General features: G+C 54.5%; 1 protein-coding gene across 1 annotated transcript; it reads left to right on the forward strand.

Annotated features, from left to right (window-relative positions):
• Nucleotides 1-886: 886 nt before the first annotated feature.
• On the forward strand, nt 887-23686 carry Mlc1 (modulator of VRAC current 1). Its single transcript, XM_027953191.2, has 12 exons — nt 887-1006; nt 1446-1659; nt 2686-2775; nt 4197-4250; nt 4409-4510; nt 11457-11558; nt 11869-11940; nt 13507-13623; nt 16252-16308; nt 16848-16970; nt 20636-20797; nt 21836-23686. The coding sequence occupies exons 2-12, from the start codon at nt 1447-1449 to the stop codon at nt 21908-21910; spliced, it is 1167 nt and encodes a 388-aa protein (XP_027808992.2). The 5' UTR covers nt 887-1006; nt 1446; the 3' UTR covers nt 21911-23686.
• Nucleotides 23687-24589: the final 903 nt, after the last annotated feature.

Raw genomic sequence — 24589 nt, forward strand, 5'->3', positions numbered from 1 at the left:
TTGGGGGCCTTGGGGTGTGCTTTGCAACTTCTGAGTCAAGGCCACTGTTTGTTTCTTGGTAGGGAGCAGCTTTTGAAAGATTCCAAAGGGTGAAATTGGCTCCGCATTTTTCTTCAAACAAAAAGAAACACAGGGTTCAATCCAGTTGGACCAATTCCTGTAACTGTTAATTGCCTTAAAATTAAAAGTTTCGAAAGTTTCTCAACCCACTCAAAATAAGTTCTTGACTTCACAGGTGCTAGTTTCTGTGAATCATCCCTAGTGCTTGCTTGGTTGAGAAGCTGATACAAGCAAACCCCCCGTGATCTGAAACTTGACGACAGTGTCCAGGTTTGATGTGGGTTTGTGGTTTAAAGAGCCAGTTTTTCAAAGTACTTTAGTACTTTTTTCAGTTTTCACAAAGAAACTGCCAGGGGCCAGTGTCTCTGGATGAAATATGTTCATGTCCTTTTTCTCTGCTTGGTGAGCAGAAATAAAGGGTGCAGCGACACCATGCCAGCCCTAGGGACTGCCACAGGAACCAGTGGGCGGAACCTGGACCACAGCAAGGGCCAGTCCAGCCAGTCCTCAACAGAAAGGTCTGTGTGACCTTGTGAAGGAGAGTCCATCATGTGATCACAGGGGACAGAAAAGGGCTGCAGGAGAATGCAGTACACCCTTTGAATAGAGCTATGCTCCAGGCACAGGCTGGCCGGGATCCTGCACATGGTGGACTCTGCTCTCAGCTACGCTTCTTCCTCGGAGATGCCCACCTGGCGAGTCTGTGATGAGCAGGAGCAGGGAGGCCCTTTCTCTCCTGCTGGGTTAGGACGGCTCTGAGCCATGGTTACACAACCAAGCAGCGATGTTTCTAGGATCTACTCCATCTCATTGAAATTCAGGAGGCAGTGCTCCTTCCCTTGGCTCAAGTGCAGTTTTGCTGGGCTTTTGTTCCATGTGTGAATAGTTCTTGCTGGAAGCCCCTCACCCCAAGACAAGTTCTCCCAACGGCCGGACAGCAGCGGAGGTAAGCACACAGACGTAAGCTGCAGAACAAGTGAGTCTTGGGCTGTCTCCTGGGCAGTCACCACCTTGAGCCTAGTAGCAGTGAGACCCCAGGGCAGCGTGAGGTGTGTAGGAAGTTGCTCACTGAGTGGAAGTGGGGTGTGTTTGAGGACCCAGGTTGCCAAAGCAAGTGAAGCCTCAAGTCTTACCCCGAATCCATGTTGCCTAGGTCTGTCTTACTGGGAAAGTGATTTGTTCACTTATAGAAATAAGTATTTATTTTTTAAATTCATAGCATTTCCGTGTGCACAATATTTCTTTGTTAAGAAAAATTATTTCTTGAAAACAGCTTATTGCAATTGAAGCTTTCTCAGGGGTCAAAGTTGATAATTTTGTTACAAACCAGTGAACGCTGGCCTGTAACTGTGAGTCTCAGCACGGCCGCATGTCACCACTCGCAGCATGCCTGTCCCCAGTGCCATGACACGGGAGGGGCAGTTCAGGGAGGAGCTGGGCTACGACCGAATGCCCACACTGGAGCGGGGACGGCAGGACCCAGGCCGGCAGGACCAGGGCAGCTACACCCCGGACGCAAAGCCTGGCGACCTTCGGCTGTCTAAGAGGCTGCCCTCGTGCTTCAGCTACAAGACCTGGGTCTTCTCCGTGTTGATGGGGGTGAGTAGCCTGACAACGGCCCTGGGGTGAGGTCCACAAGCATACCCCTTCAGTGAAGACAGTGGCCCGAGGCCCCCGGCGGAGGTGTTGCTTGTTCCCAGGCTAGAGACGGGCAGGAGCAGCCACCAGGTGAATGCTGGAGAGCCTCTTGGAGACTGATGAGTTTATCATGCTTGTGTCCTCTGAATTGTTTTTTTCAATTAGCACCTACCACTCAGGTCTACGGCTATCCCACCAGGAGACTGTACTGAGCCCACGGTCAACACTAGCTCAAGGTGGCCTCCTTACTCCTGTGGGTCCCTGAGGCCGGGGCTGCAAGGGTGGGAGGGGGTCTCAGGTCTGAGCTGGCCCCAGGCAGGGCTGCATCAAATGTCGGAGTGTCTTTCCTGGGATGTTCCTACATAGATGGCAGACAACTGGAGACCTGAAGGAGTGGTGTGGTCCTCATAGCTGAGGGACAGGCCCCTGGACACACCATTCCACGGCAGGACCCAGTTCCCTGTGGCTCTGGACTGAGAATCAACATCTTGGCTGCAACCTCTCTCCTGCCCAGGCTCTTCTGGCCAACCTGCAGCAACCCCCATGGATGGCCACAACCACATCTGGCCCTCAGCAGCCTCTTCCAGGTTTAGCCCGGACCTTGGGCTGTAGAGTCTGACTCCAGCAGTCAGTTCTAGATGTTTGCTAGGGTTTACTTCTGCAGAGCGGTGGGGCAGGCACTGTGTCCAGGTTCTGAGTGGACCTGTGTCAGGTGGTCACACCAGGTGGAGCTAGGGCTTCCCTGGGGAGAGGTACCACTTCTTGCCTTTGATTTTGACACAGCCCCTGTCCTCTCCACTAAATAACAGCACAGGGGTCCCTGCTCTGGCCTTAGGCATAGGACTCGTTTGTCCCTGGAGAGGGCCCTGGTCAGACAGGGCCAGATGCAGGCTCTGAGATGCTGCAGTGTCAGGCCACTCACTCCTTGCATGTGTAATTTGCAGACAGAACCATGTTGTGAACTGAGTTTGTGTTGCTGTTTTGCAGAGCTGCCTTCTTGTGACCTCGGGATTCTCCCTCTACCTGGGCAACGTGTTCCCCACTGAGATGGATTACTTACGGTGTGCAGCGGGCTCTGTAAGCAGCCCTCCAGCCATGCCTGCCAGTGCCCTAGTCCCTGCCCTGACTTTGGGTCCCTGCCACTTGTTTCTCATTCAATGATCTCTTGTATGACTTTAATTTCAAATAGGGTTTACTACTTCTAAAGCTCCAGTTAAGTAGGTCTGAGTCTCATTCCCGAGACTTGGTACAAGAAATAGCACTTTTGATTCCTACCTGCAGTTGCATAGGCTCCAGCTGACAGTGAGCTGGTGGGGGAATCTGTCTTTGGGGGACCAAAGCTTGGTGCCCTGTTTATGGAATTTCACTAGTGCCCAGGCTGGCTGGGGAGTGACAGTGGTCCTCACAGGAGGGGAGGAGAGACAACCGCAGACCTCCAGTGCCTGTGGTTTCAGCCATCCCCTGTCTGGCCAGCTCAATCACAAAGCATACTGTCCACTGAGGTCTTGTATGTCAGTAGGGAAAGCCACCAAGGTCTGGGTTCTCCTTGGGGTTCCAGCTGGTGACAGGCCTGTACAGGCAGAAGGTCCTGGGAGTCTGTCCCTTTCCAGCCTCCAGCTAGTTCTCCTGCCCCACCCCATCAGTGGCCACATGCCCTAAAAGACAACACATGAGCTTCCTCACGCCCCACGCCCAGCATCTCCCTTGGGCTCTTAGGACAGACCTTCTTAGCAGAAGGTGACACCTTTCCCTCCTGCTCTCTCTGGAACCACCTTCTTGGCCTCAGGTCCTCACCGTGGGAGCTGCCCTTGTCGGGGGCAGTGACCTCCACCTGAGACCCAGAGTGCTCCCGGTCGGCTCCACATTAGCAGTGTCCCTTCCCCCTCATAGTTGTCTGGGAGAGAGCTCTGCCTCTGGTGGCCTGTCTTGGCTACCAGAGCTTGGCCCCTAGGACACCAGCCAACCTGTCCCCCTGGATCCTCAGCTCAGGCCCCCCATGGGCTCCTCCTGCTCGCATCCCCACTGTCTGCAGACACATCCTCTCTGCTTCTCAGAGGCCCTATCCACAGCTCCCCCCAGGGTTTGGTCCCCTTATTAGCTGGCCCACTCCCAGCCTTGGGACCATAGTGGGGTCAGAGGGTGTGGCCTGGATGAGCACTCCTGGGCTGTGGGACCCTGGACACCAGAGAACTCTTGTGCCTCCTCCCCACCAAGGCTTTTTCCTTCTGTGTAGTTCTCCAGGTGAGAACATTCTGGTCTTGTGCAATGATACTAAATTATATTTGGGATCCAAGTGTGCCTGGCTAGAAACCCTTTTTCAGGATGAATTGTCTTGAAGTAACTGGGGCTGTCAGTGTCGAGGGTCCCCTGCATCAAGTGACTCCCAACACTTGTTTGCCAACATGGCTGGGATTATCCCATCAGGCATTGCTGTCACTGCAGGGCTGGGACTGAAGCCATGGCCAGCAGGGTGCTCACCAGCTCTGCTTTCTTTGCAGTGCATCCCCTCAGCCATCGTGAGCTTCGCTGTTTCAAGGAGAAATGTCAGTGCGGTAAGTCCTTCTGGGCAGCCTCCACAGGGCAGGGCGGTGGAGGGAGGTGGGTCAGCCACAGGGCTGCCCATAGGGCTGCCCAGGGATAGGTGGGGCCACCCCCAGTGCTTCCCCTCATGTGCTCAGGGTTCTAGCTGACGAGCTGCCTTGTCTTCCAGATTCCCAACTTTCAGATACTGTTTGTTTCCACATTTGCTGTCACCACCACGTGCTTGATATGGTTTGGGTGCAAACTGGTCCTGAATCCATCAGCAATCAACGTGAGTCACTGGAAGGGACCTGGGCCACACCTTCTGCTGACATCAGCTGCTGGGCTTCTGCCAGCACTGAGGGGGTGCAGTGGATGTCTGAGTGAGTGGGGATATGCCCTGATGTTTTCCAAGACTCCCAAATTGACAGTGTTGAGAACTGGATTCATGCTTTTGAGGAGAATTATCTCCACTGAACACTTAACTGATTTCAGTGAATTAATTTATTTATAAGCAATATTTTAACATCTCTTTTGCAACAACTCTTAAAAAATTAATAGTAACAGGGCTGTGGATGTGGCTCAGTGATAGAGTGCTCGCCCTGCACGAGCAGGCTCTGGGCTCCATACCTGGCAGGACAAAAACACGTTTTAATAACTGTGATGCTGTTGATTATAAGAAACAGTCAGTTTACATATTACTAAGGGAAGTGGAAGAACATTGTCACCTCATTTTGCCTCCAAATAAAAATATCACCAACTGGGTGCAGTGGCTCGTGCCTGTAATCCCAGGAGCTTGGGAGGCTTCGGCAAGAGGATTGCAAGTTCAAAGCCAGCCTCAGCAACTTAGTGAGGCTCTAAAAAAAAAAAAGACTGGAGATATGGCTCAGAGGTTGGGTGCCCCTGAGTTCAATCTCTGGTACCAAACAAAACAGAACAAAAACCTCAACAAAATTTGAAGTGTCTTAGCCTTGCAAGGTGAGAAACAGAAAGGACAATGAAGGATGGGAAAGGGACTTCTACCTGCCACCTACAGAAAGAACGATTCCTGCCAGTTTCACACAGGGACTCAGAGCATGTAGCAAACTTGCTGAACATGAAAACAGCATAAAACTTTTAACCGTATCAACAACCTACATGCAGATATCATTCTGTAGAATTGAACATATCAAATTCCTGGGATAAATCCAATGAAATCTGAGATCTGTGAGACCCTACAGTGAAAAAATGATGGCACGCCCTTCCTTTTTTAGGAAAGCAGATATACATTCCAGGGAAGATGTGGGCTGTATCAAGGGAGATGTCTTTTGGGGTAAAGTAAGAAATATACATTCAAGGGAGAATGCAGGCCATCTCCAGAGGGAGAGACAGCAACCCTTGGATGTGAGTGTTAATGTGGAGGTACAGGGGCCACAAGGTGCACTAGAGGTGAAGCCAGGGCCAGGGTACACAATTCTAGGCCAGTTTTCTCTGCACTTGGTCATGGCCCCTGGGTAACTTTTGCAGGCAAGGGCAAGGATCAAGGGTAAGGGCCCCAGTGCAGGTTAAGGACGGGCTGGGTTGTTCACAATGCTTGTTTTGCATTGAAAAAATACATGGGTGTTTCCTGCATCCCAATAGCTCTGGGGGTACTTCTCTTTTGGGATGGGCTGTCTTTCCTTTTCTGTATCCCCAAATTCCTATCTCACCCCGACCCCCAGCCTTGTGATCCCTTATTCTTAAAGGGTCAAGATGTATCTTCTGTGGCTGCTTTGAGATGATAGGGGTGATGGCCCTGTCTAGCCAGGGATCTGAAGTCTCTGTCAGTGTGGTGCAATGGGGACAGAAGAGACTTGTCTCAGTTGCTGGGACGGATGGCATCTTATGTTGACATCATCTTAACCAAGAGGCTGTTGCAGTCTGAAAGATCCTAGGAGATGAAGAAACGCAGGATGCAGCCCGAGGCCTTGATAAAGGCAGCAGTAGACAAAGCAGACAAGGGAGCTCTACATGGCTTCTGGGTACCTGTGCACATTTTGGGACCTGGATTTGTCAATTGCAGTTCTGTTGGTCAGACAAATTAACTCAGGACAACATGACTTTTAGAAGAGTCTTTTCTGTTAGTTATTATCAGATACTCAGGCATACAAGGCTTCTTTCTTCAAGACATCCTGAACCATCGGAGGGCAAGGCCATGCAGGAGACTCATACATGTTGGCATGGGGGGGGGGATACCTCTTGGAATCTTCCAGAATGCATGGAATTCCTGCAGCTCTGCACAGGAACTCGGGCTGGGAAAGGAAGCCCCTTGAAGAACAGATTGGGGCACACCCCCAGGCTTATTAAAAAGCTGTCCTTGCCAGGGTGGTCTTGGCAAAGGCAGGGGAACCAACCCTGACTGGGTCAGCCTGGGCCTCCTCACATGTATGGATGGCAGTCTGTGATCTGGAACGCAACAAGTGCCTGGTCACCTGGGGTGGACCACCTCCCGCCTGCCATGGAGATCCAGACCTGAGACTCTGAAGCATGCTGTGAGGGAGAGGGTGATGGATGGGGAAGCTGCCCAGTACACATGGAGCGCCCCTTCAGTTCCCCAGGGAGACCAGTGCCCCAGGAGGAAGCCACAGCCTTCGAGGGCTGGGCTCAGCTTGCCTGGCAGCAGGCAGAAGAGGCGCGCAGCAGGGAGAAGAGGCGTACTACAGCCAGCGAGAGCCATCTACATGCTCAGCGCACACCCAGGGAAACTCTGATGCCCAGTGCCGGCCCTTTGAAAAACTGTTAAGGATTTGGTAGACATTCTAAGATATTTGCTGTGCCACCCCAGGTGCAAGCCCTGGAGAACTGCTTCACACCTGTGACCAGGCAGTACACATGTGAAGGTCACAGCAGTGACACTTGCCATCACAAACTCCTTGTCTAAACAGATGTCCGTAACCTAGAACAGTGCCTGTGCACGCAGGTGAACTACAGAGTGGGAGACAAGACGGATGACCACGTGGTGAAAGGGGGGTGAACCACATCCCCTGGTGGCCATGGATCTCCTGGGCCTCGCACCTGCAGAATCCCAGCACCACCCGAGCTCCGACCACAGAGCTGTGACAGGACTGAGCAGTGGGGACCCAGGAAGGAAGCCTGGAGCTGCTTGTGCTTGTCTTGTGCTCAAGGACACAGGCAGGAGCCATGGGGCAGGACACCACACAGTGGGAAAGAGCCAGACAGGCTGGAGGCTGGATCCACGCTCTGTGTGCCATGAGTGTCCTGTTAGCCATCACCAGGTCCTCTGGGCTCTCGGAGGTGTACACTGCTGGCCGCTGGTGGCACAGCGCACCCGTTCCTGATCCTTCCACCTGCCTATCTTGTCATAGGTCTCTGCAGCCTGTCACTCTCCCCAGAGTTCCAAACCACCACGTTCCCTGTTGGTGGCATGTCATCGCCTTGCGCCTGCGCACTCTGCATTCTAGCCCCCGAGGCCAGGCTGCTCTGGGCCACAGGAGTGAGGCTGCTGGCTGTGGGTCATGCCTGTGCTCTGTCAGGCTCAGAGTGCCTCCTGCTGCAAGTCCTCCCCACCAGCCTGAGCATCCCGCAGCTTCGCCTGCCCGGGGTCATCAACTCACACTGTTCCCAGTCAGAGGACAGCGGAGATACGGACTTCTTGTTTTCACGTGGCCTTCAGAGCTGCAGTTCTGAGTGTCATGTATTCTAGTCATAATCTAATGATATTATAAATCAATAAGTGGGTGCTACTTAAAGATAGCCCCACATTCCTGTTTTTTAGGGTCTGGCAAGAAGCAGAAGGGACAGTCAAAAGGGAGTGTACAGTTAGGGAGGGGATCATTCCCACAGTCTGCACAGGGTGGCTGGGGGGGCAGCAGGTGGCTGAAGGGGCAGGGGATGCTCAGAGAGCCCCCAGCAGAGCAGTGTAGCAGAGCCTGCCTGAACTTCCAGACTAGTCCAGGTCACAGTCTGGAACACAGGCCGCTCCAGAGCTGGAAGGAAACCAGCTCATCAGGACAGTACGGTGGGTGAAAGGGTGCTGAATAGAAGGAAAAGAATAACATGGAGCAAACAAGTGAACAGAGCTCAGCACACCCAAAAGCTGGGTCTCTGAAAAGACTGGCATGATAGTTGCCATGAAGATACAAATTAAACTGTGGAACAAGATGAAGGGTTGGGTTGTGGCTCAGTGGCAGAGCACTTACTCAGCATGCACGAGCCCCTGGGTTTCACTCCTAGGATGGAAGAAAAATAAGAATTCTGAAAAGTTGTGAAACACAAAACCAACTTATAAAAATCCAGTGTAAGTTGCTGAGAGTGACAGTCCACACCTGTAATCCCAGCAATTTGGGGGCTGACCCTGGAGGATCACAAGTTCAAGGCCATCTGGGTGTTAAGACAAGATTGCAATAAATCACCGTGTCAATCTTAAAGCAGGAGACAGAAACTTTATTCACCAGTTGGAGGTCCGGGTCCACCAGCTGGTGGTCCAAGCGGGTAGGCTGCAAGTCTACATGACTGTTGCTATGATTCAAAACCCATAAACAAATGTCATGAGATCTAAAATCAAGCAGAAAAGAGAGTGGGCCAAAACATCTCTAGTTGTGTACAAGTTAAAGAATGGTTTCTAACATCTAGACACTCAATCTCTGACAAGGTACATTATCCAAGAAAAATGGGAACCAAAGAGAGAACAATTTTACATTGTATAAGAATTGCCATGTTGTGTTGCCAAACATGCTATGCTAAGCAACTGTTGATGGGTACAGAGGTGGGGCTTTCCCTGGGGGAAGCATTTCTTACAGGACGTGGAGTTTCAGGGCAAAATGGAGTCTGTTTGGTCATTGCCCATATAGCCTGGCCCATAACATGGGCAACTCAGCAAGACCCTCTCTCAAAATTAAAAAAAATAAATAAATAAAAATGTAAAATATTTAAAAGGGACATATAGGAAGTCTGTAGTATTATTACAATTTTTTTAGTTCAAAATATTTCAAAATAAATCTTTCTTTAAAAATTCAATAAGCGTCTCTCTGTACTAGCAGTAGTCTATCTGAAAATACAACTTAAAAAAAAATAAGACTCCAGGGTTGGGCTGTAGCTCAGCGGTAGAGGGCTAGCCTAGCACGTGCAAAGCCCTGGGTTCAATCCTCAGCACCAAATAAAATAAATAAATAAAGGTATTGTGTCCAACTTAAAAAACAAAAAACATGACTCCATTATTGTCAACAACAAAGTCCATAAACTATCTAGGACCCAATAAAACAGATGCATGGGTCTGGTTTTTTTATGTGGTGCTGAGGATCGAACCCAGGCCTTGCACCTGCTAGGTGAGCGCTCTACAGCTGAGCCACAATCCCAGTCCCTATTTTTAAATATCAGCTGCTTATTTTTGCATGACATTATTGTATTATGACCAGAACACATGATCTAGAGTGCATTGGTTCTTTGAAATTTACCAGGCCTGTTTATGGACTAATAGATGCTCAGTTCTGTTAGTACTATACAACTACTATAAAGAATGGAAATTCTGCCTTATTTGGCATGCAGAGTTTTGTAGATGAGCTTATTAGTTGCATTTGTTTTAAAATCTAGGCTTTTTACTGTTCAGATATGGTGAGGTCAGCAGAGCAGGAGATGCCGGCTATTGAAAGACCTTCTAACAGTCTAACAGACCCCAGAGGAGGGGCACGCAGGGCCACTCAGGGGAGCATCAGGGTTGGTACAGGCAGAGGAAGCATCCCCACTGTGACTCGTGGCTCAGCCACAGGGGCAGGAGGGAGGAGCATGGATCTACTAGTGGTGGTGCGGAGTCAGGAAGGAGCAGGCGTGGCACGTAGGGGGCTTAGGATCAGCCAGTCTGGATACCTTCAGCAGGTACTGGACACAGAGCTGTCCCTGGCTGCCTTGGGGTGACTGGGCAGGTGGGTGGTGGCCCCACATGGGCAAGCAGATAGAAGGGCGCAGGTTGGGTGCTTTGAACATGATGTCGTTGGCCAATCCCAGAATTAGCCAGCCCTAGGAGGGGCAGCCTGTCCCGGGCAGCCCAGCCCCAGATGGAAGAGCGTCAAAGGAGACATGGTTAATGCAGCAACTTTCTTGTGATTGTGAGAGTTCTTACACTTTTGTCTTTTTCCTCTGTCAGTTTCTGAGGAAAGTATGTCAAATTGTTCACCTATCACCATTGGTTCACCTATTTCTTCCTGTGGTTCTGTTATTAATTACTTTGTGTATTTTGAGATGCTATTGTTAATTTCATGTGGTTCCACATGTGTTTTTGCAGTATGTAGGGGTTGAAGCCAGGGGTGCTCTACCACTAAGCCACACCCCCATGCTTTTTATCTTATTTTGAGACAGAGTCTTGCTAAGTTGCTGAGGCTGGCCTAGTACTTGCAATCCTCCTGCCTCAGCCTCCCGAGTAGCTGAGATTACAGTTGTGTACCACTGTATCCAGCACATTCTTTCTTTTATAAATTTATTTTTTAGTTATCAGTTAAATTGTCTTGTTATCGTGTTTATGTATTTGTGGGGCTGGGATCAAATCCAGAACATTGCACTTGCCAGGCAAGGCTCTAGACTCCATGGCTCAGCCACAGGGGAGGGAGGGAGGAGCGCAGATGTGCCAGTGGTGGTGTGGAGCCAGGCTCTGGTCCAGTCCCTGCTTGGAGATGGGCAGGCCAGGCCTCCAGCTTTAGTGATGCCCTGGTTTTGAGGCTGAGCGATCCTGTGAGCCAGTGGAGAATGGAGGAGTGCACAGCATACTTTTTGAGGGCTGGCAAACAGGAGGAAGCACATACCATCTTTTATTGGTGGACAGGCTGTTGGTTCAGTTCTCAGAGTGCATCTGCCTTTCTCAGGGGCTCTGACTGGCTTGGTTCTGAGAATATTAACAAGTGTGCAAATTCTGGAAACTGCCAGTGCAGTCAGGACCCAGAATAGTTCTGTTTCCCTTCAGACCCCTGTGTTTGCAGTTTTTGGCAGTCACGCTGGGAGCTGCTGTAAACCGAGTGTCAGCCTGTTGTATAAGTGAGAGGGTTAGCTCAGGGAACGGCAGATGCCACCCAGCAACCTGATCCATCCACAGCCTGTTCTTGCATAGCCCTTGATGAGAGTGGGGAAATAAACAAAAATCCCAAAGGCCCGCGTGGGACCGAGGCAGTGTAGGGTGCAGGGCCCATCCAGGGCTGGGCGCTGGCCCGCAGCCTGGCCTGCTGTGCCACCATGAGAGGCTAACAGGGCGGCTGAGGCTCCTGCTTCCCTTGCAGATAAACTTCAACCTCATTCTGCTCCTCCTGCTGGAGCTTCTCATGGCAGCCACAGTGATCATCTCTGCACGGTCCAGTGAGGAGCCCTGCAGGAGGAAGAAGGTGGGTGGCCTCCACAATGGCATCATGACCCTGAGGTGGCCTGGCTGCCCCAGGATCCCCATAGGCAACTCAGGCCACAAGGAGGCGGGCGTGGGGTGGTGCCCCTGGCTGTTACCTAGGAAGGCATCTCTGCCCCCAAGTCTGCCCACAGTGCCTGGGGCCCGTGGTGCCTGGGACCCACAGTGGTGGCAATTCAGCATGCCCCTTAAGTCTGTTGGGCCACACCACCCAGTGGCCCCTTCGTACCATGGTCAGCACTGCTGAACCCCGAGCCCATGCACTGTGGCTGATGAGCCTCGCTTCCTTGAAGGGCTCCATCTCCGACAGCAGCAACACTCTGGAGGAAGTGCCGTTTCCTGCTCGGGTCCTGAAATCCTATTCGGTAAGAAAAACTTCCCTTTTAATTTCCTCTCACTGGTGGGGTGTGTGAGGCTGGGTCAGATCCTCGTCCTCATGTTTAAAGATGTCCAGGACTTGGCCAGGGCGTGCGCGTGAGTCCTGCCCTCGTCTGAAGCCACTGCAGCCATCCATCACTGGGGCCAGCAGCGCCTTGCTCAGAGAAGCTGGTCTTCCTGAGCTTCTGGGGTCTCAGCTGAAGAAGGAGGGGCCTGGCTTGCACTGTGCCCTGGAACCTCCAGCTCTGGAGGCCCTTTCCATTTCCTATTTGTTCAGGATCGCTTGTTCTCCTGGGGAAGTTCAGACAGAAACCTCCAGTAGAGTGTGGGTACTGACTTCTTGTAATTCTGTCGCTTTCCAGCCTGGATCTGGGAGCCCGTGTTCTCAGTTACAGACAAGCAGCTCTTCCTTGAGCATTGTGTAGCGACATTCTCTGTGTCGGATAGGGCCGGCCACGGACTCTTCCCACTGCGTGAGCACATCACTGTCCTCTGCTGGCCTCGGCCGAAGGCATCTTTACCCTTCTTATTTCCAGCTTATCTTGTTCTGGTGATTTTGGGTATGTTTCTTACAATGGTGCAAGGCTCTATTTTAGTTTTTCTGTCTAATCTGCCTGGCTTTTGAGTTTAGCCCATTTCCTCTGAGAGTGGTTTCTAACATAATTTTATCTATTTTACCCTTTTTATTCCTCCCTACTTCTGGATTTTTCTCCTCTGCCTTTACCTCCAGCCGAGGCTTCTCCTGTCCTCTTCATGGTGGTTTTGGACTAGAAGTTGCACATTTCTCAGCTGGAGACCTCCTCCTGTTCAGTCTGCCTCCTGTAGACAGTGTGCATCTCTCCCCTTGGCCTGGTTGGGGAGGGGAGGGCGCCAGGTGCCTTCCTGCCTCCGCGATCTGGCTCCTGACTTGCTCCTGGGCTTCCCAGGCCTCTGTGTCCACCTCTGCCAAGCTTCTGTCCTCCTCCTGCCCCACTTTGCTCCTGTTTAGTGCATCTTCCTCAGACACCTTGGGAGGGGTGTCTCTTTTGGTCAGCTTCCACTTTTGCAGGTCACCTCATTCATGGAGACTGTTTTGCCCAGTAGAGTGTTAGTTCCAGGCCAACGGTGTCCCTGCGGGTCTGTGGTGGGCCATTGCCACCGCCCTCTGCAGGTGTCCTCTCTTTGGGGAGCTTTCTGTCCTGTGTTGTGACTGCTCTGAACGGGGCAGTTTTCTTTGTCCATGTGGGGTCTGGTGGGGTCTGAATGCAAGGAGGATGGCCGGCCGGTCTTGTCCCCAGCACAAGCCCTGTGACAGTGTGTCCTCTGGCACTCCTGCTGGCCACATCCACATCCAGCTTTCCCGTGGCCTCCGTGAGCTTCACCCAAGGCCAGCTGGGTCCCCTGCATCAGCTTCTAGGGGCTCAGCCTGTTCAGCCTGAGAGCAGGCTGCCCACTGACCCCATGGCCTACCCTGGGAGCCGAAATCTACACAGTGCCTTCTCTCCCTCATGGTGGGTGCAGACCCTCAGAGTGGTGGCCCTGTGAGGTGATGCTGTCCCACTGTCCCCTCCCAGGTGGTCGAGGTCATTGCTGGTGTCTCTGCTGTCCTCGGTGGGGTCATTGCTATGAACGTGGATGAAGCGGTCTCAGGCCCACACCTCTCAGTGACATTCTTCTGGATCTTAGTGGCTGTGAGTACTTCCTGGCTGGCCACCCTGTCCATGCACAGCTGCTCTGGCCACACAGTCTTGGCCACAGCTCTGGGCTCCTCTTCTTGAACCAAGGTGGCTGGTCTTGAGCTCTGTCTTATGGCATTCTGACAGGAAAGCACCTGGAGAGAGTCCTGCTGGCCCCTGACCCAGAACACTTGGAAACAGGGCTGGACGATCAGCGTGTGATTTTATATTCGTTGCTAATATTTTATATCACTCCTGTGTTTCCTAAGACAGCCAATTACTTGTATTATCCCATGCAACTTGTAGCATGTGTTTTATAAAATGTGATACTTCTGCTGTAATTCATACTAAATGCTGATACAGCAGATGCTTAGCAGGACACCTGGCACGAAGGAAGTGTGGACGCATGGCCTCTGTTCTGAACTTGGTCCTGGGGTCACTGTGCGGGTCTTTTCAGTTGCCATGTGATCTCACGCTGTTCAGGGCTAAGCCCAAACCTGCACAGTGTGTACCAGTCGGCCATCCTGGCCCCCCTGGGGACCGTCACACCACAGTGTCCCTTCACACCCAGAGCTGCTATCCCTCTGTACTTTGTGCAGAAGACCTGGGCCCCAGGCGTCATTTTGCACCTGCCACCTGTGTGCCCAGCCGCCAGCCACAGCTTGTCCGCGCTGGGTGCCTGGCCTTGCGGACCTTTCAGTTTTGCCCTACCATCTCATAGAAAAGAACAGGACATGGCAAGCACCCGTGTCCTGTCCACATCTCCTCAGAGCAGCAGCGGTCCTTCCTGAGGCTGCCCCGCAGGCTTGGCTGCAGTCGACCCCCACTGTAGGGAAACTGGCCCTGGTGGAGTCTGACGTGCTGGGTGGTGCATGGGGGCCGCAGCTTGCTTCCCCCTGGGGGCCCGTGACTCCCTAGACCTCTCTGCCCAGGGGCTCCTGGAACAGTGCAGGAATCGGGGTGGGGTGAGCCACTCAGCTGGCAGGTCCAGTGGAGGAGAACTCCCCAGGGTGCAGCCTGAGCACACAGTCCCCAGAAGGAGCAGGGGACATGTCTGATATCTGTGTCTGCAACAGAGCTGAGTGGGGGTTAGACCCTGTGCCCCTGAGTGCAGAGACCAAGTTCACAATGGAAGGTGCTCTTCCTTGTCCCCTGGCCATTCCTAAATGCACCCACAGTGCCCTCCCTCCTCCTGCAGGGAACAAGCAGCTATGGGGTAAGGAGACCCCAGGAAGAGGGTGGGGCACTTCAGGTGGGACACCTTCTCGGGTAGGAAGCTACCTGGCTCGGCTTGCCTGCATCCCTGCCAGGGGTGGCCAGAGAGGTCAAGGGCATAGATCACTGGACGCCAGGCAGGGTCCAGGGCCTGGAGTTAGGCTGAAGGCTGGGTCCTCCCCATTCTCCCCATGGTGGGTGGCCACCCCAGCTGCTTTCTAACTGGCTGTGCCCCATCTTTTATTCCCTCCTCAGTACTTGCCCTGCTGTAGCCAGAGGCCCTTTGGGAAATGTGTGGATGCTTCTGCCTCCTGGCTGAGGCCAAGCCCACCTCTGCAGCCACATCTGGTCCAACCCCGGGGACTTTGCACATGCAGTTTCTTCACCTCCCTCATCAACTCTCTCTGCGTTTACTTACCTTCTCCTCAGGGCCCTGACAAAAGGGTCATTCCTGTTTGAGAGGAGTCAGTCGTCACTGGCCAACACCACTGCCCCAAGGTGTGGATAGGAACTTTGGAGCTGGGAAACTGCCTGGGTCACTAGCTCACCAGGCCATGTCAGGCACTCGGAGGCCTAGGGGTGATGGCCCAGGGGGATGACCAGAGGGCACACCCAGGTGGGTAGCCACCCACCACCTTCCCTCTGCCTGCTCTGGCCTTGGAACTAGATCAAGCTCCTTGAGGTAGATGGGAAGAGGCACTTCTTGGTTCAAAGGGGAAGAGCCAGCAGATGCCTGACCCTGTGGGCTACGTGGACGCCTGGGAGCTGCAGCCCCTGTCTAGCCCTGAAGCACCTGGACTCCCAGGGAGAACCTGAGCAGCAGGGGTGCGCAGCCCTCAGGGGTGCCAGAGCCGAGAGTTGGCCCACAGAAGAGACAGGTGCAGAGTGTGATGGGGACCGGGCCCTGGATCTGGAAGCAGAGGGTCTGCAGGATGGCAGCCAGGACTGCACCACACCTGCTGTGTGAGGACCACGCCCAGTGTGTGGACACAAGTGACCAGGTGCTCAGCTGAGGGCACAGAAGGCACCAGCAAGGTGACTCTGGGGAGTCACACCATTCTTGTAGATTTTCTAGGGGCTTAAAATTTTTAATGAATGCTCAAGGAACAAGGAGCCCACCAAGCCAGTGAGAGACCACTGCCTCCAGGCCCCCAGGGAACAGCCCAGGCCAGCCATCAGCCCCAAAGGGCCCCAGCTCCTCGGCCCTGGCTGGAAGCAGGAACTCTGCTCAGCGTGGCGGAGCAGAGCACAACACTCCATCTTACTGCAGCGGCTCTGAGATCTTTCTTTGTTCACAAAACCCAGCTGAGTGTGGTAATCCTGTAATTCCAGTTCAAAGCCAGCCTGGGTGGCTTAGGGAGGCCCTCAGCAACTTAGACCCTGTCTCAAAATTTAAGAAAAAAATCTGTTATTGTTTTTTTCTTCTAGTGTTTTCCAAGCGCCATTGCCAGTCATGTGACGGCGGAATGTCCCAGCAAGTGCCTGGTGGGTGAAGGTCTGCCCGCCCCTCCCCCGTGCCAGAGACAAGGCTCTGGCCCACACTGGCAGCTGCAGGGCTGGGGGGGGGGGTGCAGGGAGGAGCAGCTCTTGAGGCAGTGGGAGGGCTGCAGCTGGACCCACCCCCAGCAGAGGGCTCAGGGCTGCCTGCCTGTGGGTAGCAGGGAAGTGAGCACTTCGGATGTGGACAGAGATACTCCTGAGGCTGAGCAAGGGAGGGGAGGAACCAGTCCTTTCTCAGTGGGCTGTCCTCGGCCCTGTGCTGCCCATGCTTGAGGCTCTGTGCGGGCAGCATCTGCTCCTGGCTTCAAAGCCCCTCCCCAGTCTGACCTGCAGTACCCTAGGAGTTGGGAAGATGGGGAGGTCAGCGGGACAGATCTCAGAGGCAGGGACTGGTGAGCGGAGTGGTGTGTGGAAGGGCTGGGCAACCTGTGATGCCCACTGCTCCCGAGGCTGCCCTGCGCTGGCGCCCGCTGCCTGACTGCAGTGACACGGCCCGCCCCGTCTGCCCTTGCCTGCCTCCCCAGGTGGAGGTGCTGCTGGCCATCAGCAGCCTGACGTCCCCACTGCTGTTCACGGCGTCCGGGTACTTGTCCTTCAGCGTGGTGAGGCTCGTGGAGATCTTCAAAGATTACCCACCAGCCATCAAAGTACGTATCCCTTCATTTTCTTCTGAAACTTCCTAGAAACTGCCACTCGTAGTCAGTGGGAGTCTGAGGAGGACTCTGGGGCAGACTGGATCTGTCCTGGCAGTGGCCAGCGCAGACAAGCACCTACCACGTGGCCACAGTGGCTCCTCAGTCGGCCGCAGGTGCAGCCAGTATGCGTGCACGGTGAGGTGGATCTAACGTGCCTTTCCCGCTGGACAGTGGCATGGCTGCCCACCTGACTGCCCTGCTGCTGCCGCTCAGCGGGCAGCTCTGCCCTGGCCTCCACCCAGGCTGCCTCTGAATTCTCTAGCTGTGGGACGTTGCCTGCCCTAGCACAGCCTGCACAGGCCCCCGCCCTCCTCCACAGTGGCAGTGGGTTTCTTGATCTTGAGCATCGTGCCACGGTAGAACCAGCTGTCATTGGGTCTAGCTCGGAATTGCACTGAGGGCGCAGGTCAGTCAGAGAAAAGCTAGAGTCTGACTGTCTCCAGGTGGAGCTCTGCGTGGCCTTCCAGCTGCCTCCTCACGGCTCCTTAGATACTTTGCGTCTTTTGTGACCAGCATAAGTGGTGTCCCCCAAGTTCACTCCCAGAAACTTCAGCACAGGCTGAAAAGACCATGCAGTGGACACAGGTGCCATAGCAGCTTGCCTTCCGCATCTGCTGCTCCTACTGATGAGAAGATCTGAAAGTGCAGTCTGGTGTGGACAACTGACCCTTCACGCTGGCTGGCCTTAGGTCAGCATTTCTAAAAGTGACAGCTGCCCCCACATATCACAGTCTCATCATCACACCTGTGACCATCAAAATTCCGACACAGTGTTGTTTGGTGTCTGTCCTCATGTGATTTTTAGCCCCAGAGTGGATGCCTGGTCTCTAGCTCCTTAGCACAGGGGCCCTCTTCCTTTCCTCCCTGACTGGGAGGGCCCTCCGTGCACCTGGATGCATGGGGCGCATGGACACAATACCTTTATTTATTTATATGTGGTGCAGGGTGCTTGTGGAGCTGGGCTCTGGCCAGGCTCTGGCTGCACACAGGTCCTAGTCCCTGCTGTCTTCCCCTGGTCTAGTGAGGGCACTAGGGTGGCATTTTTACCTCAGGAAGTGAATAAGGGTAAGCCTGGGGACTCAGACCCCTCCTCTGCTCCTGTGCTGGCACTCTGTGTGGTGGGCTGCCACCCTCCTCTGCTGAGCACTGCCAAGGACCCGCCAAGTTTTCCAGGCTTTAGAGGGTCACAGCTGTCCCTCTCTCAATACTCAAGTTGACCCAAATGTGGCCAGCACTGTGCTTCTGGTAGACACCGGAAGGCCTGCCCTTTCTGTCTCTGTCCAGACATGCACGAGGGCTGGGTGGGGACAGTGTGCACAGCTTAGATGGGGCTGCGAGCACTGACACCTTCCTGAGGACCACAGCTCCTGAACCTTCGGCGGACAGAGCCGGACAGACTTATTCAGCAGTGGGGTTCGCATGCTGTCTCCAGTCAGACTCTGCAAGTCCTGGGTCTGCTCCTCTTTGCTCCAGTTCCAGGCATGGGGCTCCTTGGCTGCCATGCACTGGCTCCAGATTTTGTCTTCTCAGGCACACACAGCTGCTTGCCACCGCAGGGGCTGGCGTCCCTACTGGCAGTCTTAAGGTCCATCCCACCAAGGAGGGCGGGCACCTGCTGTGTGGCTCTCCGAGGGTCGTGCCATGCCCAGTGTATGGTTTCTGAATGTGTTCAGCTTTAGGGTTTGGTTCCTTTTTTTCTTATTTTTTTAGCTGTAGATGGACACGATACCTTTATGTATTTATATGTGGTGCTGAGGGTCAGACCCTGTGCCTCACACATGCAAGGCGAGTGCCCTGCCACTGAGCTTTCAACCCCAGCCCCTCCTTTTTCCTTTTTAATGATATTTTGTAAATGTTTAGAACGTTTGTATGGTTCGAGAGTCAAAGCTGTGTAAAGACCTGCTGGGGGGCTGGTGCCAGCCCTGCTGACTTGCTGTCCAGGAGGTGGCCACATCACCACAGTCTTCCCTTCCATGCTGGACAGGTTGACTCGAAAACCGTCACTCTGGACCTTGGCCCTTTTTTGTTTGTTTGTTTCTGGGGATTGAACCCAGAGGTGCTCAACACCTGAGCTACATTCCCAGGCCCTTTTGTTTTTATTTTTTATTTAGAGACAGGGCCTCACTAAGTTGCTGAGGCTGGCCTCAAACTTGCAATCTTCCTGCCTCAGTTGCTGGGATTACAGGTGTGGCCACCATACCCAACTTTTTTTCTTTTTAACTTAATTTATTCTGGTGGTTCCTGAACACCCAGGAGTCAGTGTTCCTCTGTCCTCCTTTACTACCCCGTGCAGCTATAACCAGCCCTTATCCCACCAGCCCTAGGGATGGGAGCCCGGCCGCTGCCAGCCATCTGCACAGCACTTTATCGGAGTGCTGGCTGGGAGAGGGCCTGCAGGGGAAGGTGCATCCATGCTGTGGGCTGGTCACCTCCTCCTCAGGCAGGGGAGACTGCTTTGGCCATGCAGGTGAAGCGTGTGTGGCCTCGTTGAGCCCGGCAAGCTCTGCTCCCATCTCCAGCCCACTTTCTAGGGGGCTTTGCTATTGGGGAGGCGCCCTCCAGGTGTGGAGCAGGGTTCAGGGCCTGGCAGTGGTTTCCCCTCTGCTCCTGGCCCTGCATGGGGGAGTTTCTTCGACATGTCCTGAGTTGCATCTGGACATCTGAGTTGTGTCTTCAGCCAGGTTTCGTAAGAACAGGCCGGGACCCAGCTAGACCTGTGTCATGAGACCCTTCATTTTTTTAAAAATTAAAAACCCATCTTTTCCTCAGCCCCTTCATCTGCAGTGCTCCTACCCAGGAGGTCTGTTTGTTCTCTTCCCATTCTCTGCCATGGCCATCTTCACCTGTGCCAGGACCCTGTGCCCATGGTAGAGTGGGCACCTGCCTCCTTCTCTGCCAGGCAGGGCTGGGTGCCTTCTCTTGGGGCACACCTGCTTTTCTACATGCATTTCAGATCCAGGGCCTGGCTGCAGGAGGCCAGCACTGCGGTCCTCTGGGAACTGTGCCCTGTTTCCCTCCCACTTCCTCCCCTTCAGTGCCAGCTGTACTCCTTCCTGTGCTTTGTGTTTCATGGGCCACCTAGAGGGACGTCCCTGTGTGGAGCAGAAGGTGCTGGGTGCTTTACAGGGGCTTTCCCTTGCTGCACCTAGGTGCTGTGTCTGGCCTGGGCTCTCTGGCCACCAGGAGGACTCTGGGCCTGTCCTCCTCCCCGGAGCCCTTCCCACCTCCTTCCCCTCCTCACGGCACTCGGTCCTGCGTCTCCAGCAGCTGGGCCACTCTGCTGGTGGGTCAGAGTCCCACTGCCCAGGACCCCCACCCTCTCTCTCCTTCCCTCATTGGAAGGTTGTGGTTCCTTCTGCCAGCTCCCCTCTGAGTGTGAAGCACAGTGGTCTTGTAGGCTCCTTATCTGTCCTTGGGGTCCTTGAGGTGAGGAGAGGAGCAGCAGCCATGCTGTCCACGGGGCCTGGCGGCCTCTGGGGCACTCTTAGGCCTGTTAACACCACCAGCAGAAGGTGCAGGGGACGGTAGTGGCTGATGGATCTGGCAGGTGCTGGGTGCTGGGGAAGCCCGTGGGCAGGTCTGCTGCTTGGTTGCTCACAGCTCGATCTGCCTTGCAGTCCTATGACCTGCTGTTGCTGCTGCTGCTACTGGTGCTGCTGCTGCAGGGCGGCCTCAACACTGGCACCGCCATCCAGTGCGTGAGCTTCAAGGTCAGCACGAAGCTGCAGTGCACGTCCTGGGACACCCAGGCTGGCCACCAGGAGCGCCCAGAGGGGGAGGTGAGTGGCCTGTTCTCACAGACTCCCTGTCTTGGGGGCCTCTGAGAACCCAGGGGAGGTGACCATCCCCTGCACTAATGTCCTTCAAAACCTTTCATGCTTTTTTGTATTTTAAAATTAACCCAGAAAGAAATCTTGAAGAAGTAAATTAGGAAATACATTATTTTAAAAAAAAATTAGGCAAATACAAACCCATTTCTGATCCTGAAAAGTACCAGGGCCTCAGGCTTTTCTTTGCTCTCACAAACATAGAGCCTCCTTCCAGGGACTCCCATGCATCAGAGTTCCCTCCCTGGCTCCAGAGGGTGCCAGGTCTGCAGGGGAGGGGTGCCCACCCAGCCTGGAATATAGGTTGTCATGCCCACCCCTCGGCCAGGCCACAGCCACCTGCATGGCCCTCTGCTCAGACCCTGCCTCTTGCCCACCTCCTGCTGCCAGCCTGAGTCCCGAGGCTGCCACAGCTGACAGCAGGGGCTCAGCAGCTCTCTGTGGGCTGCCCCTCCAGGCAGTGTGTCCCTGGACAAAGCTGCTCATGGCCCCTTGGGAGCAGCAGCCACAGGGCCCCTGTACCTGGTCCTCTCTGCTCCAGGGAGGTCTCCGGTCTGTCCCAGCATTGTCCCTGGCCTAGTGCAGACCCTCCTGGTTCTGCGTCAAGTCCAGAATGGGGCAGTGCTAGGTGGACACCTTGTGCTTCCAGAGTCCAGAACTGCCCATGCTAGCGCTTGGGTGCACCACGAGGCTGGCTGCTGTCCTCCCTGCTGCCTGGCAGCATGCAGTCACCTCTGCCTCAGGTGACCTGTTCCTCAGCTGCCAGGAATGTGCCCAGCCACCCCTGGAGCCTGCCCCACCCCAGGCTCCATACGTGCAGAGACTCAGAGACCAACCCTGAGTGAGGGGCCTGTCATTTTGAGGACAGCAGGACAGTGGAGGCCTCTCTCAACCTCCTGTCCAGCTTGCTGGTGCATTGGGGGCTGCTGCTCTGCCTTCTGCAGCAGGCGTGGCTCTGGTGAGCTAACCCAGGTCCTGTCTCCCTCACAGGTGGCCAGAAGCCCCCTGAAGGAGTTTGACAAGGAGAAAGCCTGGAGAGCCGTTGTGGTGCAGATGGCCCAGTGACCAGAGTAGACGTCCAGCTGCACAGACCCCACTGTCCTGTGGCCACGACTCTCTAACACACCCTTTCCCTTCCTGAGGGCAGCTTTTATTCTCATCAGACTTAACTTTGAAGTAGGTGAATGTGGGCTGTTTTGTCCTGTGGGATCCGTCAGCTTAATGCTACTTTGGTGGCCCAGCCACCCAGGCCCCTGCGAAGATGGCAGAAGGGCAGCTGGGCAGAGGTCTCTCCACATTCCAGGCCTCTCTGGTCCAGCTTCCTTGGTGTGCCCTTCCCTGTGGCCTGTGTGTGCTGTGGCTCTTCCTCACTTTGCGCTTTCCCCTTCTGAGATGACACCTCTCAAGGGCCCAGCCCGCCAAGCATCCTTCCCCACCCCGCAGAGCAGGCCAGCGCTCTGTCCCACCCCTAGAACTGGCCACTTCACATAGTTGCCACTGCTTTCCCACACCCCAAGTCTCCACCGGGTCTTCCATACATTCCAGAGGCTCCACCTCCTCCCCAGCCCTGGAGGGTGTCCCTGGGATCCTCAGGTCCAGTTGGAGCTTTGCATGACCACTGACCGCCAGTGTTCTCAGGGAGGGAGCTGATTGTGGGGCTTTGGAAAAATGGATCTGACTGCATAGCCACTCACCACCCTGCGGCAGTGACAGTTGAAGCTGGTCTCTCCACATTTGCCTGGCTCCTGCAGGATAGACCCCATTTGAGCGCGGGCAGTCCCTGTGCCCCAGGCCTCTCACTGCCTGACTGATCCCTGCTCACCAAGCTCTGGCCAGGGTCAGCTGTTGGTGTCTCAGGCACTTGTGTACCTCTCCAGCATGTCTGTCACTGCCTGCTGCCAGGCTACAGGGACAGTTTGGGTGAGAATAATATTGGTTTCGGTTAAAACCATGGCCACAAGTTGGCTTGTGTGCCCTCTGCCTATCCTCCGAGGACACAGGATCCTCCCGCTGACATGGCACCTGTTAATCCCTGGTGAGTTGGGTTCCAGCATTTTTTGCAGTCAAAATGTTTTTTCCCTCCCTGCACAAGAGGAGAAGCCGTGCTCAGGAAGGCACTGATGTTCGCTGTCCACTGAGCTGGGTGTTAACTGCTGCCCCCACCTCAGGGAGGCTGCTGGGTGTTAACTGCTGCCCCCACCTCAGGGAGGCTGAAGAAAGGCCTGGAGGCCATTATCACCAATGGACCTGTAAACCAGGGACTGGGTGGGATGGGCAGCCTGGCCAGGGGGATGTGAGGACCTTCTCAGCAGATCTTACTCTTGATCCCAGTGGCCCTGGTTGCCAGGAATCATGATTGGGAGGTCATTATGTTCAGCTGGAGAAGAGGAATGCAGATAAGACTCAGGAAGCTGGAAGGTGCCAAGAAAGCAGCTATCTCCAGCCCTGGGTGACCTCTCTGCAGCCCTTGTCCTGGGCAGCTCCAAAGGACAAAGTCAGGGCCAGCTAGGCCATGCCCAGACGAGCACCACCATGGAGGTCATTCTCCTGCCTACGTGAGGCCCAGGTCCTCAGGCTAGGCCACTGCCTCCCTGCAGCTCTGCCCTGAGGAGGCCAGGTGGGATCTGCTCCCCTGTTCCTGAGAGTGGGTGGGAGTCACAGGGACTGCCCTGGGGCAGTGGTCATCAGGGGACAGATGTGGCTGGAGGATCACTACTGGCTTGCACTCCACAGAACTAAACAACCCAAGTGGAATTTCAAAATTGTCAGTTCTGATTTACACTTTTTTTATATATCATTTAATACGCTAGAACAATAAATAAATGCTAACATACAAATGTGGCCAGCAGTTTGTTTATGTGGGGTGTTCGGGCATCTGCCTGCCCACATTCTTAACAAATGGAGATGTAAAACAGGAGGGTGAGCTGAGCTGAGGGCACCTTGGTATCGATTCCTTGATTTAGATATAACCCTTGGAGGTGGGGCCTGGGGCAGAGCAGAGGTGTTGGTGGGTGAAGGCACTGGCCAGCCCAGGAGAAGCTGCCCACCTGTGCACAGAGGGGAGAACTTCCAAAATAAAGATGCATTTAAACCAAATGTAGATAACCTCCATGTTCTAAACCATCCCCGGCAGTGAATGCCCTGATGGAGTGGGTGGGTCTCTCCTCACCACCCCCCAAAAAAGCTGGGCTGGCAGGGACAAAGAAGAAAGGAACTGCAGGGGTCCTGCATGGCAAGCAATACTGGCCAGGAAGACGGGTCCAGCAAAACACCAGGAAGTGCCCATGTGAGAGTGCGTCTGCTCCCAAGAATGACCTTAAGGGTGCCAAGGCTGCTGCAGGCTCCTTGTGGGACCTATTAGCTGCTCCTGCCGCCCCATCGCCATCACCCTCTAGAGGACACCCTGTCCAGGGAGAAGGCCCTATGCAGTTTGTGGGGAAGGACCCCACCACAACACCGGCCCCTGCACCCCCTACTTCTGGCTGGGGTGGGGTGTCTTGTGGGCAGCAAGGGGGCGAGGGCCTGGACTGGTGCCCCTAGAGGGGCAGGGTGTGACCGCGGTCTTTGTGACTTGGCAGGGGCCTAAGTGCCAGGGCGGGTCCGTGTGACCCCGACCTCCGCGCGGGGCCAAAGCGCGTCACCCGGGCGGGGGTCGCGGCCACTCGCGGGCCCTCCCCAGACGCATGGCCCGCGTGTTCCTGTGCCCCGGCCCCCGCCCCCGAGCTTGCTCGGACAGCAGCCGGG

The sequence above is a fragment of the Marmota flaviventris genome, chromosome 3, assembly GCF_047511675.1.
Source record: "Marmota flaviventris isolate mMarFla1 chromosome 3, mMarFla1.hap1, whole genome shotgun sequence".
Classification (NCBI taxonomy): Eukaryota; Metazoa; Chordata; class Mammalia; order Rodentia; family Sciuridae; genus Marmota; species Marmota flaviventris.

Excerpts from the sequence above, each read along its gene's own strand:
- Mlc1 (XM_027953191.2), top strand. The coding sequence starts at position 1,447 with ATGCCTGTCCCCAGTGCCATGACACGGGAGGGGCAGTTCAGGGAGGAG. Across the intron at positions 4,511-11,456 it reads TGAATCCATCAGCAATCAAC|ATAAACTTCAACCTCATTCT; the intron begins GTGAGTCACTGG and ends CTTCCCTTGCAG. Across the intron at positions 20,798-21,835 it reads AGGAGCGCCCAGAGGGGGAG|GTGGCCAGAAGCCCCCTGAA; the intron begins GTGAGTGGCCTG and ends TCTCCCTCACAG.